This window comes from Chamaea fasciata, unplaced genomic scaffold, assembly GCF_029207755.1.
Source record: "Chamaea fasciata isolate MVZ Bird 193981 ecotype frontalis unplaced genomic scaffold, bChaFas1.0.hap1 SCAF_4, whole genome shotgun sequence".
Classification (NCBI taxonomy): domain Eukaryota; kingdom Metazoa; phylum Chordata; class Aves; order Passeriformes; family Sylviidae; genus Chamaea; species Chamaea fasciata.
This window is the reverse complement of record NW_027094089.1, coordinates 40,905,077-40,917,184: the sequence shown is the minus strand read 5'-3', so window position 1 is coordinate 40,917,184 and position 12,108 is coordinate 40,905,077. Positions and strand designations below refer to the sequence as shown.

Below are 12,108 nucleotides of genomic sequence, written 5' to 3'. Positions count from 1 at the left end.
TCCCATTAGCCCAAGGCCTTTATCCAAACTGGCCTTGAATGCTTCCAGGGATGAGACAACACACAGGTGCCCTGGGCAACCTGTTCCAGTGTCCCACCACCCTTATAGTAAAGAATTTCTTCCCAGTTATCTAACCTGAATTTCCCCTCTTTCAGTTTGTACCCATTACTCCTTGTCCTGTCCCTGCAGTTCCTGATGAAGAGTCCCTCTCCAGCCTCCCTGCAGGCCCCTTTAGATCCTGCAAGGTTGCCATGAGGTCTCCACACAACCTTCCCTTCTCCAGGCTGAACAGCCCCAACTCCCTCAGCCTGGCTTTGTAGGGGACGTGCTCCAGTCCTTTTATCGACTTCATGTTCCTCCTCTGGACTTGCTCCAAGGGTTCCACGTCCTTCTCATGTTGGGGACACCGGAGCTGGACACAGCCCTGCAGGGGGATCTCACCAGAGCAGAGCAGAGGGGCAGAATCCCCTCCCTCACCCTGCTGCCCACGCTGCTTTCGGTGCAGCCCAGGACACGTTTGGCTTTGTGGCCTGTAAGCACACACTGCTGGCTCATGTGGAGTTTTCCATCAACCATCCCCCCCAAGTCTCGCCCCTCAGGGCTGTACTCAATGAAACGGTTCAGAAAAACTTTGCTACACTCATTCTGAACCCACCTGAGACTTCAGAAGATATCTGTACAAATGAACTTAGAACACAGAAGTTATCAACTACCTTCTTCTAACTTGAGCTGCAAAGCTGTGGACAACTAAGGAAACGTCAACATGCTCAGATTTGTCTCTCTTGCTCCATCTTCTTGTCCTCCTTCCCGTATCTTTTGCAAAAAACTTCTACTTTTTAATCTCATAAGAACCATAATTAATTTTCACATGCTACTAATCCCACTTAGCTGCCTACAAAATCATTCCAGTCAAGCCAAAAAAGATAACACAGCTGAAAATTCTAGCTATACTATAAATAGGATCAACTCTAGACTACTTGAGACACAGAATTTATGTCTGGAATCCAAAACACTACAAGCTGGAAGTCTAACAGCAGCAAAATGTTTTTCTCCATATCAAAGACATAAAGGTAAACAATCCTCAGAAGACGATTTTTTTTTAAATAAAACAGTTCTGCAGTTAGTCATAAAGGCAGTACTATATACATCAGGATTAAACAAAATCTTAATATCAACAGTTTGACAATAGAACATCAAGATGAGCCAGAATTTTAAAAAAAGTTGCTAAACAGTTGTTCATTTTTGTTTCACCTTATAAAGCATAAAGTAAAAGTTTATTCAAAGTGCAGCTGATAAAATGCAGATTTTGTGTTCTGAATGGAGGAAGAAGGATGTGGAATGAGCTAAAGGTCAGCAAAGGTTCTTCCTCAGAACACGAAAATTAATACACTAAAGAAAATGGGCTAAGCATATATACAAAACAAATAACCTTCTGCTGAGAAGTGGAAGGATATCATAAATAAACACGTATCTAATTATGAATACTCCAAACTGACTCCATAATCAGAGCTTAATTACAGGCCATTTAACTAGGCTGACCTTATCTAGCTTTTTTATGCGTGCACATACTTATCACTCAAAGAGAACCATCTGCAGCAGATGAGTCAGAAAGGCACAGGTACCTTCTAATACCAAGCTAGTATTTCTCTGCATTCTGAAACCACAGCACGTGAACACTCAAAAAAACCCATCTACCAAACGTTTTGCACAAGATGCATGGTATGGTTTTGGTGCTGATTTCATTTTAGTTAACCATGATATACAAGAGAGAGCTCTAAAACGCATTTCATATAAAATAGTGATGCTTTAATAATAGCAATTAACATAGCAGCAACTTCCTCTCTGTTCCCCAAGGCAAAGTAGCACCAAAATACCCTTCATAACTATTAAAATAGCACTACATGTTGGTTTTGCATGGCCAGGTTTTGGTATTGGGTGCTACAGCTTCTGTGAGAAGCTGCCAGAAGCTTCCCCCATGTCTGGCAGAGCCAATGCCCACGGGCTCCAGGATGGACATGCCGCTGGCCAAGGCCGGGCAAATCAGGAATGATGTTAATGCCTATGTGATAACATATTTAAGAAGGAGAAAAAATGGGCTGATTAATATGAGAGGAGTGAGAACATGTGAAAGAAACAACTGCAGACACCAAGGTCAGCGAAGGAGGGGCAGGAGATGATCCAGGCACTGGAGCTGAGATTCCCCTGCAGCTCGTGGTGCAGCCCATGGAGAGGCACCTGTGCCCCTGCAGTCATGGAGGTAACAGGGATGCAGAGGTGCACCCACAGCCCATGGAGAACCCTTACTGAGCAGATGGGTGTGTGCAAAAAGGCTCTGAACCCCTGGGAGGCCTGTGCTGGAACAGGCTCCTGGCAGGGACCTACAGACCCAAGACAAGAGGAGCCCATGCTGGAGCGGGTTTGCTGGTAGGACTTGCGAGCCTTTGGGGGACCCACGCTGCAACGACCACACTACAGCATTTTATGTAGAACTGTTGCCTGTGAAATGGACTCAAGCTGCAGAACTGTCTCCTGTGGGAGGGACCCCACGCTGGAGCAGGACTCCTCTCCCCAAGCAGCAGCAGAAACGCAGAAACTGGCCATAAACTCCATCCCTCATCTCCCTGCACCGCTGGGGGGAGAACGTAGAGCTGGGAAGGAAGAATGGGTGGGGGGAAGGTGTTTTTAACATTTATTTTACTTCTCAGTATCCTGTGATACTATTTGGTGGATGATCTCTCCTGGTCCTCATCTCAACTCTTGAATGTTTTGTTCTATTTCTCTCTCCTGATAGGGTGAGTGATGGAGCAACTTTGATGGGTACCTGGCATCCAGCCAGGTCAACCCACTCCACACTGGAATGCTTTCAGTAAGTCAAGAGGCAGTTATTTACTCTGGACATTGAAACAAAAAAGCTGAATCATGTTTTAGAGCATTTCACTATTTATAGCTGCTGGGGATAAGCCTTCTGCTATACAGCGTACTATTTATGGATAAAAAGGATTTGTTGCAAACATCACTTTTTGAAACCGGAACACAGCAGAAGATGCATGGCTCCAGACATATCCTTTACTTTTACACTTTCTGATATAAAGCTTAACATTTTCAGCACCCATACCCATAAGAAACCAGTAGAGATTATTTTATCCCCATCCCATCAACAATACACCAGTGATAGCAATGACCTGGTTATGTCTCAGATTTCTGGAGAACTGGCAGAAGGAGGAAATTACACTTTTATTTCTTTCAGAACTGAGTGAGAGCAGCAATATATTCAGGCTGGAAGTGCAAGTTAGCACATACACCCAAGAGACTTCTGACAGAGAATGCTCCTCATCACCTGAAGCCAAATTTTTAATACCTTTTTTTTCAGGATTTCACAATTGACTTCCAGAACTTCAGCTGTACTTACAGGTAAACTAAGTTCTTCAGGTAAGTATGATATTTTGCAGTAGTGTCACCATACTTTAGATAGTCCAGTGCTATGCATCAAATTGGAAGTGGGCAACACTGGAGTATGGAAATTGGGTCCAAACCAACTTACTTCAGCTAGCAGCTAAACAGAAATTCCTCTTCATGGAATCAGAGTGGCAACACACCTCATAGGGCACAATCAATAATTTAAATGTGGTAACATTTTGTTTGATAAATTTCAATTTAGCATGTATTTGGATAAAATCATCATCCCCTTCCTAAACACTGTTTTACTTAACCGGCACTTTTTTTTTTTTTTTTTGTCGCCTTGCTGGATCACTTATTATTACTTAAAATGCCTTTCAAGACAACAAAATTACAACAGTATCTGTGTGCCATTATATATGCTGGGGAGGACAATCAGTCACAGGTAACTAGTGGACTTTACTTCCATCACAAGAGAGGTGTTCAACTCCAAAGCTCAAGAGACAAATACCTTAGCAGATAATGACATGCAGGTATATGCTTTCTCTGTTAGCAGCTTATTTTTCTGCCTCTCATTACCTTAAAGTTTAATAAATTCTTTCCTTTTACAAGTATTTTTTTTAGTTTATAGAGGAATAACAAGGACTACAGTTACAGGTTTTTCTTCAGTTCAGGTATTTACAGTTCACCCTGAACATAACTGAGCCCCGGTAACTTCTGCAGACAAAACACCAAACAAGAAAAAAAAAATATTGCCTGTAAAAACACTTGGCTAGCTGGAAATTTAGTTTACAAGTACCAGACAAAGACACTAAAAGAAGCAAGCATGTAAAATCTTCAACTATAAAAGCCAGTTCTGTATGAAACAGTCTGCTTTGCTCTGCCATTCCTGAATTCCTCTCAAGACCTCCTTAATATGGGCACACCATTCAGACATGCACCAGTAAGGCCCCAGTACTACAGGAAAAAATGAATCCATTAACAGAGAACAGCTTAAACACACCACACAATAAAAATTTTGCAGTTGATGAGGCAATAAATATCAAATTGCTATGGTAAATGGAAGTTCCACCAGTTCATCCTAGGGTCTCCAGACACAGGTACAGAACAAACCAAATACTCAACTGAGAACACAGAGAGCCCAGTCCACTGCCCATGCACACACACCTCCTTTAGATGATTTAACAACCATCACTAAGGGTCAGACATGTATCCAAATAACTTCCATTAGCCACAGCTGCACCCAGCCTGATTACCACAGGCCAACACTACTGTATTATTCCATAAACCAGGAGAAAATGTTGGATTTTAATGTGTCCAGTTTTGTTGATTCCACTATATATACTGAGCTTCAAAAACAGTTATTTAAAAATACACAACCCTATTTCCAGAAGAAAAAATAAGATTTTGGATTAAGTTAGGCATATTTAAACTAAAACCTGTTAGAAGACACAATTTTATTCAATGGGAAAAGATTAAAAGAAATGCAGATTTTGGTACTAATGTCTTCTGGACTTAATCCTCAGCATATTAACTCATCAACTGCCAGCTAAGAGTATTATCATCAAAAACTCATGTAAACACCTTTTAAGTCCCTGTATGGTTTGCTCAAAGGCTGACACATTTACTGCTCATTATCTGTATTTCCAAACAAAATTGCATTGAAATTAAGGAACAGCTTTAACTCCTGTGATTTAAAAGCTATGCATTTTGTTTAACACCTCATCTCACACACCTGCCTTACTACAGAGATTCCAGGAACCAACACACTGAAATGAAGACAGAAGTGGTGTTTTGGCTTGAAGCGACAGTGTCAACGATCCGTTCAGACAACAGCACTTGCAACACAGGATTAATAGCTTCTAACACAAATCCTGGATTCCACACTCTCCCCCTTCTTTGAGCCTTGTTAGAGATGCTTAGGAAACACCCAAGTGCTACCACTGCTCTGCAAATTACACACCTCAGAGCACAGAGCTCTCTTCTCAGGGAGGATGAGGTCAATCTCTAGGTTAAAAAGGAAATTCTGGTTTGAGCAAAACATTACTTGAGAAAGAGAATGTAAAAGTCCTGTGTGAAACCTCTTGTTTACATGCCTAACTGAAAAATGCCATCTTAACTTTCATTTGAACACATGTAACATTCACTCTGAGTCTTATGATCTGACATTGGAGGCAGAAGAGGAAGAACCCACCTCATTTCAACCCATACTCACTTTCAGTGATTGCAAAGCCAGTATAAAATAAAGAGAATTTGCACTACATTACAGCTGAAGAATGTTGTAAACGTTTTTATCACAAATAGAATTGACAACACGGCTTCTCATGGCTGTGAGTAGATGGACACAAAAAATCTCCGAGACAAGCCGAAAAAGGTCCCAAGTTACTCTGACAATAAATCATAAACCCTGGAGCACCACAGTTTGTGTATTGATACTCCAAACAAAAAAAATGGGAACACTAGAATCTGTCAGGGTAGACATTACCGAAATTTGTCTTGACACTTTTTCAAGGTATATTGTGTACAAAGAATACTTTCCCTGTAAGAAAATATATACTTTACTAGAAAATTATTTACTTAATTCTCAGTAAAATTTTGTTTTGTTCATCAGATAATCTGATTCACAAAATGTGACTAACACATGGTAACAAATTTGTCAGTGGGAGAAGATGAAAGTAGTTTAAATGATCTAGCTAATATAGGGAAAATATGAAAAATGACAAGACATTTCTTGTCTTTCTTTTCCCACTGCCTTTGTAGGCAGTGGGAAAAGAAAGACAAAAGGAAAAGAAGCAAAGTACTGTCAATTTGCCTTATGATTTATCTTAGGGATGTAAGAAGCTGTAACCAAATTTACCTAGAAAGTGGTAAAAGCTGCTAGAATGCAATAAATACAGAAAAAAAAAACCCCTGTGAGAAGGTGCTCCAACCTTTTAGATCAAGTAGGTAATTTTAAAGGATTTATACAATGGTAAGATCATATACCATATGTTGACTTTTCTTCCTTTTCATCTTTGTACTGGTCATTGTACAAGGATTGACAAAAAACATAAAGCTGAATTCTAGCCCAAAACCTCTATTTATGAGGTAAACTCAAGAACAAACATCTGCAACTTGGAAGAAAATTCATCCTAAGATGTAACTTATCTCAAACAAGCCACTGTTTACATACCTTAAATTGCTATTTCAGTATTAGCTTTGTATAAAAGTAATCTGTAAGGATGCATCATCTGCTTTAATGCTAATTAGGCATCTTACTGTCCATCATCTGGAGGACTTGGCTTGTTGTACCAAAATATTAAGTTGACCAAAGTTGAGATTTGATTATTCGCTCAGCCTTTTCAAGCAGCAAGTATTATTCTTTACCTAGCAGCAACTATTTAAAGAAAACTCAAAACAGATAAATTAAGCCATGGAGCACACCAAAATCAAGGTTTAGTCAGATCAGGCTAGTTACTGTTTAATGGAAATGAGCAGCTTCCTGCTGTCAGGGCAAACAGCGAGCAACTTCCATTTCAAGCTGCAGTATTTTGTGCTCCTGCAAAGATCTGCACCATAACTTCTATTTCAACAGCGTCCCTGGTGAAATTTGCTCTCAGGTGAAGTAGAGACACTAAATGTACTAGAACGTTTTACTTCCAGTACTAAATGTAAACATACTAGAACATTTCAGTTCCTTCTTCCTGCTTCTACATATGTTCCAAGTTCACGAAGTTCTGTCTTCCAAATACAGGTCACGGACCTCTTCCAACCACAACACTCCTCCCCTCCAGTTTTAGTGGTTTTTGCTTTTGTTTGTTTTTTTTTTTGTTGTTGTTGTTTGTTTGGGTTTTTTTGCTTGGCTCCACTGCTGACGCTCTTGCAAAGCAAATTTCCTATTTAGAGCTTACAAAAGATAAACAGCGTTGGCAGCAATCAACCCAGCCAATGAGTGTGAAAACAACTGCCGGGAGTTTTGACCAGGCAGGCTGTAACATGAGTGGTTTCACTGACCAGTCACACAAACAATTTGCAAAGGAGCGTAAGTGAAACAAGACTTGTGCAGAGAGGGGGAAGCATGCACCACTTGGGGCCGTGTTTTGCTTCACCCATGGTCAGGTAAGAACGCGAACATGTTCCTTTAGAGACAAACAGAGGTGTGGAAGGTCTGACCATTCAGGTTTCTAAAAGGAAAAGCCCACACTGAACTGTGATCTCTCTTATTTAATTAGCAGTATGTAAATAAGATACAACTAATTCTACTGGTGGAACTTCAGGATATTTGCTAGTAGTATTTCAAAGCCAAAGTGGAAAAGTTTGTTTTACCACCACCGTGCAGACTTCAGCAGCACCACCTCGCTTGCCTCTGCCTCAAGAGCTACAGGTCAGTGCTGCACACTTCCCAGCACAGCGGGACGCGGGGGACGCCTCACTGGGGCTGAAAGCAGAAACATTTCTGGAAAAAACAGCGAAGAGCTAGCCCAGGAGGAGCTGAGGAGGTCCGGCGACCCCGAGCAGAGCAGCCTTCACCCAGACACATCGGCGGTGAGAAAACCCTCCCCGCGTGGTTCCGCGCAGTTCCCACCTGGAGCGCGGCGCCGGGAGTCCCCGGGGCAGGGGGCGGCAGGGACCCGGCCCCAGACCCGGCGCCGCGTTTCGTCCCCCGGGCTAAGCCCGGTGTTGCTGCCGGGGGCACGGCCGGGCCCCAGCCCGCCCCGCCGCCGCTCCCGGCCGCGGCTGCTGCGGGGCGCAGGGCAGGAGCCGGGGCCGCCTGGCGCGGCGGGACGGGATGGGGATGGGGATGGGGATGGGGATGGGGATGGGGACGGGGCGCCGCGGAGCGCGGCGGAGGCACTCACTGTGTGTACGCGGAGCGGCACGGCCGAGGAGAGCGAGAGCGGGAGCGGCGACGGCGGCAACTCGCGGCTCCCGCCGGGACGAGGGCGGGGCGCGCACCCGGCCCTGCCCTGCGCTCGCCCCGGGCCGGGGCGGGGCGCGCTCGACCCCCGCGCCGCCTCCCGGAGGCCGCCCCTACCAAACCCTAAACGCTATGGTCGGTGTCTCGTGAGCCGTGCGCGGGGGTCGTTTAAATTTCGGCAGCAGCTTGCTGCGAGCCTGAGGAGATGCATGCTCTACTCATGCCCACTCTGTGACTCGCGTAGGGGCTGCTAGAAGTTAAGGAGTGTGATAGATGTAGTGTATAAATTCGTGTATAAAATATTGTACGTAATAAATTTATAAATTGTCACTAAAATTTGGACTCTCAAAAGTGACTCGAGGGCGTCTCCAAAAGTCTAAGGTCCATTGCGCAGCTGTGAAAACCACAAAATTTGCAACAAAAACGATAAGGCTGAACTGGAGATGGCCCATTCATCAAGGGTGGACCCCACTTCACGGCTACTAAAAATCTGATATCAATCTTGGTGGAGGATCCCGAGAAGATGATTCAATCAGCGCCCCAAAGGGAGGATCTGGAAGGATTCTTGGGACATCTTTTCATACCATCAAGAAACCCTTTCAAACCTCACTTGGAAATAAATAAATACATGCATATTCAGACTTTCAATGGACATAGCCTCCAGGCAGAAAAACTGTATAAAAACTGCACACGAGACCCAGCATTTGTGGGCAAGGTTGGATGGCACCCTTGTTGCTGTTTCTCTGTCCACCCAACATTCGATCGATGTTGTGCAATTTTATTGTGGCATTTTAAAATTGATCTTGGAAATTGCTAAATAAATTCTTTGCTTTTGGATTGGCTCTTAATCATTTATAACAGATTGGTGCCATGACTCGGATATAATATTGGTGCTGCAGAGCCCCTTTGTACGGGAGGTGCCCCCACCAATTTTTCATTAGCCCAGGAAAGTGGGAACCTATTGTATCATGAACAAATCTAGGTCAAACGCCACAATAAAAGAGGGATTCTGGATCCAAGAAACATCAGGGAACTCAGGAAAGGTCAAGGAGGGTCTTTCAGAGCCGCTGCTAAAACTTTCACTCGTAAAATTTCTCCGTGCACGAAGATGTCATGCAAGAAAAAGAGCTGTAAGTATTGCTGGTTAAGTGAATGTGATTGGGTGAGTGGATGACACATGACCTGGTCACGACCCGAGTGTGGACCTGAATGCTGCAGTTCCAGTCTCCCGCGAGGGACTTGGTCGGCTGACGGGGAAGCGAGTTGGAGAAAACTCATTTCGCTCATAAAACCTGGACTCGGGGGAGTTTTGGGAACTGATCACGGGAAAAAGCTAAAAGGGAAGGATACATTCCTTTGAGTTCAGGAAATTGGTAAACCTTTTAGCTATGGGCTTGGTGAAAGCCCAGGACGCAAAACGGAGATCCATCACTGGCTGAAGATCCGCAGCTCAGCTCACTAAAGGGATGAGTAATCCAGGAAAAGTGAAACCCGGTTTGTGACAGAACATTTTAGGAAAGAATCCTGGTTCTTAGTGGAAAGCTAAGAAGGGACTCAGCACAAGATCAGCAAAATGTAAGCAAGTTTTTTTTTAAATAAGGAATGGGACAGGGAAAGAGCAAGCTCCAAAAAGATCCCAGAGAAAAGCATGCCATGGAAAAAGAGAGCAGTGCTCTTGAGATCCCATGGGAGAGCCCACTGTGATGGATGCTGGAACATTGGCAGGAATGCTCCAGGAGAAAAGGTAAATCCAAGGAAAAAATTATTTACTACTGTATAGAGGTTTGGGGAGGCAAAGAAATAAGGAATCATGTAATTTGGCCCACGTCTGGCACATTTGAAAAATAGACCTGCAAGGCATTATGCAGTTATGTGAATAATAAAGAATCGCAGGACCATGAGTGTAATATTCCCCCGCAGCCACCCCGGGACTAGCTCTTGAGAGGCTTTGGAGGGATATCTCAGAGGGACAGGGCAAAAGATTTCAAAAGAGGCTCTTACCCCAGGATTATTCCAAGGCGTTTATTCTCAAAGGGTTCCAGGGGCCAAGAGAGAGAACAAGGAAATGCAAGGCATTATATAGCCCCCCGCTCAGGGAAAAGATAGTTGGACCATAGCCAATAGGGTCAGAGGAGGTAGGAAGGGTTATTCTATGTGGTAAGGAAGCTCCAGGGGGTCAGAAGGAAGAAACCATTCCCCTAGAGAATTACAACACATGACGAGAAAGATTACGCTAAATTATGGATTGTATTGTTTACCATGAAAACTAAAAAGGGAATCAGAGTGATGCATGGGACCTTCTTGATTATCTCCACCCCCCCATATCTCGTACCTGTGCTGCCGCCTGTACAGGCTCAGGCACCTCCATCTGCACCCCCGGGACCCTTGATTCAGCCCGTATCGGCACAAGGTCCTTCGCCAGCGGTCCCGATCACGGCATCGGACCAAACCTCTGTGCCTCTCCCTCCCCAGGATTCCCAGGTGACACCTCAACTGCCTCCCCCACTTCTACCCCTACCCCCGGATGGGTCCTCTGACCAGACACCTCTCCTCACGCCCCTTGTAGTCCTGTCAAAACCCCCGGTGCTGCCTCCTCAAATTCCAGAGGCACCGCACTCGGAAGCTTTGAGACGACAAATCCCACAAGCCTCCTTGCAGAGCCCATCTTCGTTCTCCTCGCAACCATTGGAGGTATCACCTCCCTTGGCACAAACCCCAGTTACCCCTCAGCTGCTTTTCCCTCCACCCCCACCAGTTCCACAACCCACAGGAGCCAGAAAACCAGTTCCAGTGAGTTCTTCCCCAGCAAGCAGAACCTGGCAAAGGGCAAAGCAAGTGAATGAGGAGGGGAGTGAGAATAAAGATAAACACAATCTCTTCCCTTTATGGGAAGTGCCCACAGCACCCAGAGTTATTGGATTTGTAAATGTTCCAATTAACACCGGACATGTTAGGGCTTTCAAGAAAGAAATGGGTAGACTGCTGGATGATCCATTCGGGGTGGCAGAAAGGCTGGACGATTTTCTGGGAAGTAGCATCTACACTTTTGAGGACCTTATGTCCATCTTAAAGTCACTGTTCAACACTAAAGAAAGGGACATGATCTGACAGGCAGGAATCCAAAATTGGGAGCACCGCAATCCCCAGGGTACACCCAGAGACCAGAAATGGCCCAGCCAAAGTCCGGGATGGAATTCCCAGACTGAGGAAGGTAGGCGAAATATGATAGATCTCAGGAATATCATGATTCAAGGCATACGAGAGGTGGTACCAAGGGGGCAGAACATCAGCTGAGTGTTTGGGAAATGTCAGAGGAAAAAAGAATCTCCTTCAGAATAGTTAGACTGGCTCCGGAAAAGTTTACAGGTCTATTCCAGAATGGATCCTAACTCCCCCATCAGGGAAGTGTTGTTAAAAACACAATTTGTTGCAAAATCTTGGGAGGATATAAAGAGAAAACTGGAGAAAATGGAGAATTGGCAAGAGAAAACTTTGCAAGAACTACTGAGGGAGGCAAAAGGTATACATGAGGAGGAATGAGGAAAATCAGAAAATACAGACCAAGGTATTGGTTGCAGCTGTAAAAGAGGTGCAAAAGCAGGAACGCTACAGGGACAAGGTAAAAACAACACAGAGAAAACAAACAGATCCTTCAAATAAGAACTCAGGATCTAAAAAGGAACCCCTGGAGTGCTTTTACTGCAAAAACAAAGGGCACATGAAAAAGGATTGTAGAAAAAGAATAAAGGATGAAAAGATTTTTCAGGAGGATTAGGGGTGTCAAGGGCTTTTCATTTTGGAGACCAGAACTTCAA

At 44.2% G+C, this 12,108-nt stretch overlaps 1 protein-coding gene across 1 annotated transcript in view; it reads right to left on the bottom strand.

Annotated features, from left to right (window-relative positions):
* Nucleotides 1–8,309, bottom strand: part of TNFAIP8 (TNF alpha induced protein 8) — a 59,131-nt gene extending 50,822 nt beyond the window's left edge. The window contains exon 1 of the mRNA XM_066181365.1: nt 8,235–8,309. Within this exon, the coding sequence (XP_066037462.1) occupies nt 8,235 (1 nt within the window). The 5' untranslated portion in view covers nt 8,236–8,309. The remainder of the gene's footprint in view (nt 1–8,234) is intronic.
* Nucleotides 8,310–12,108: the final 3,799 nt, after the last annotated feature.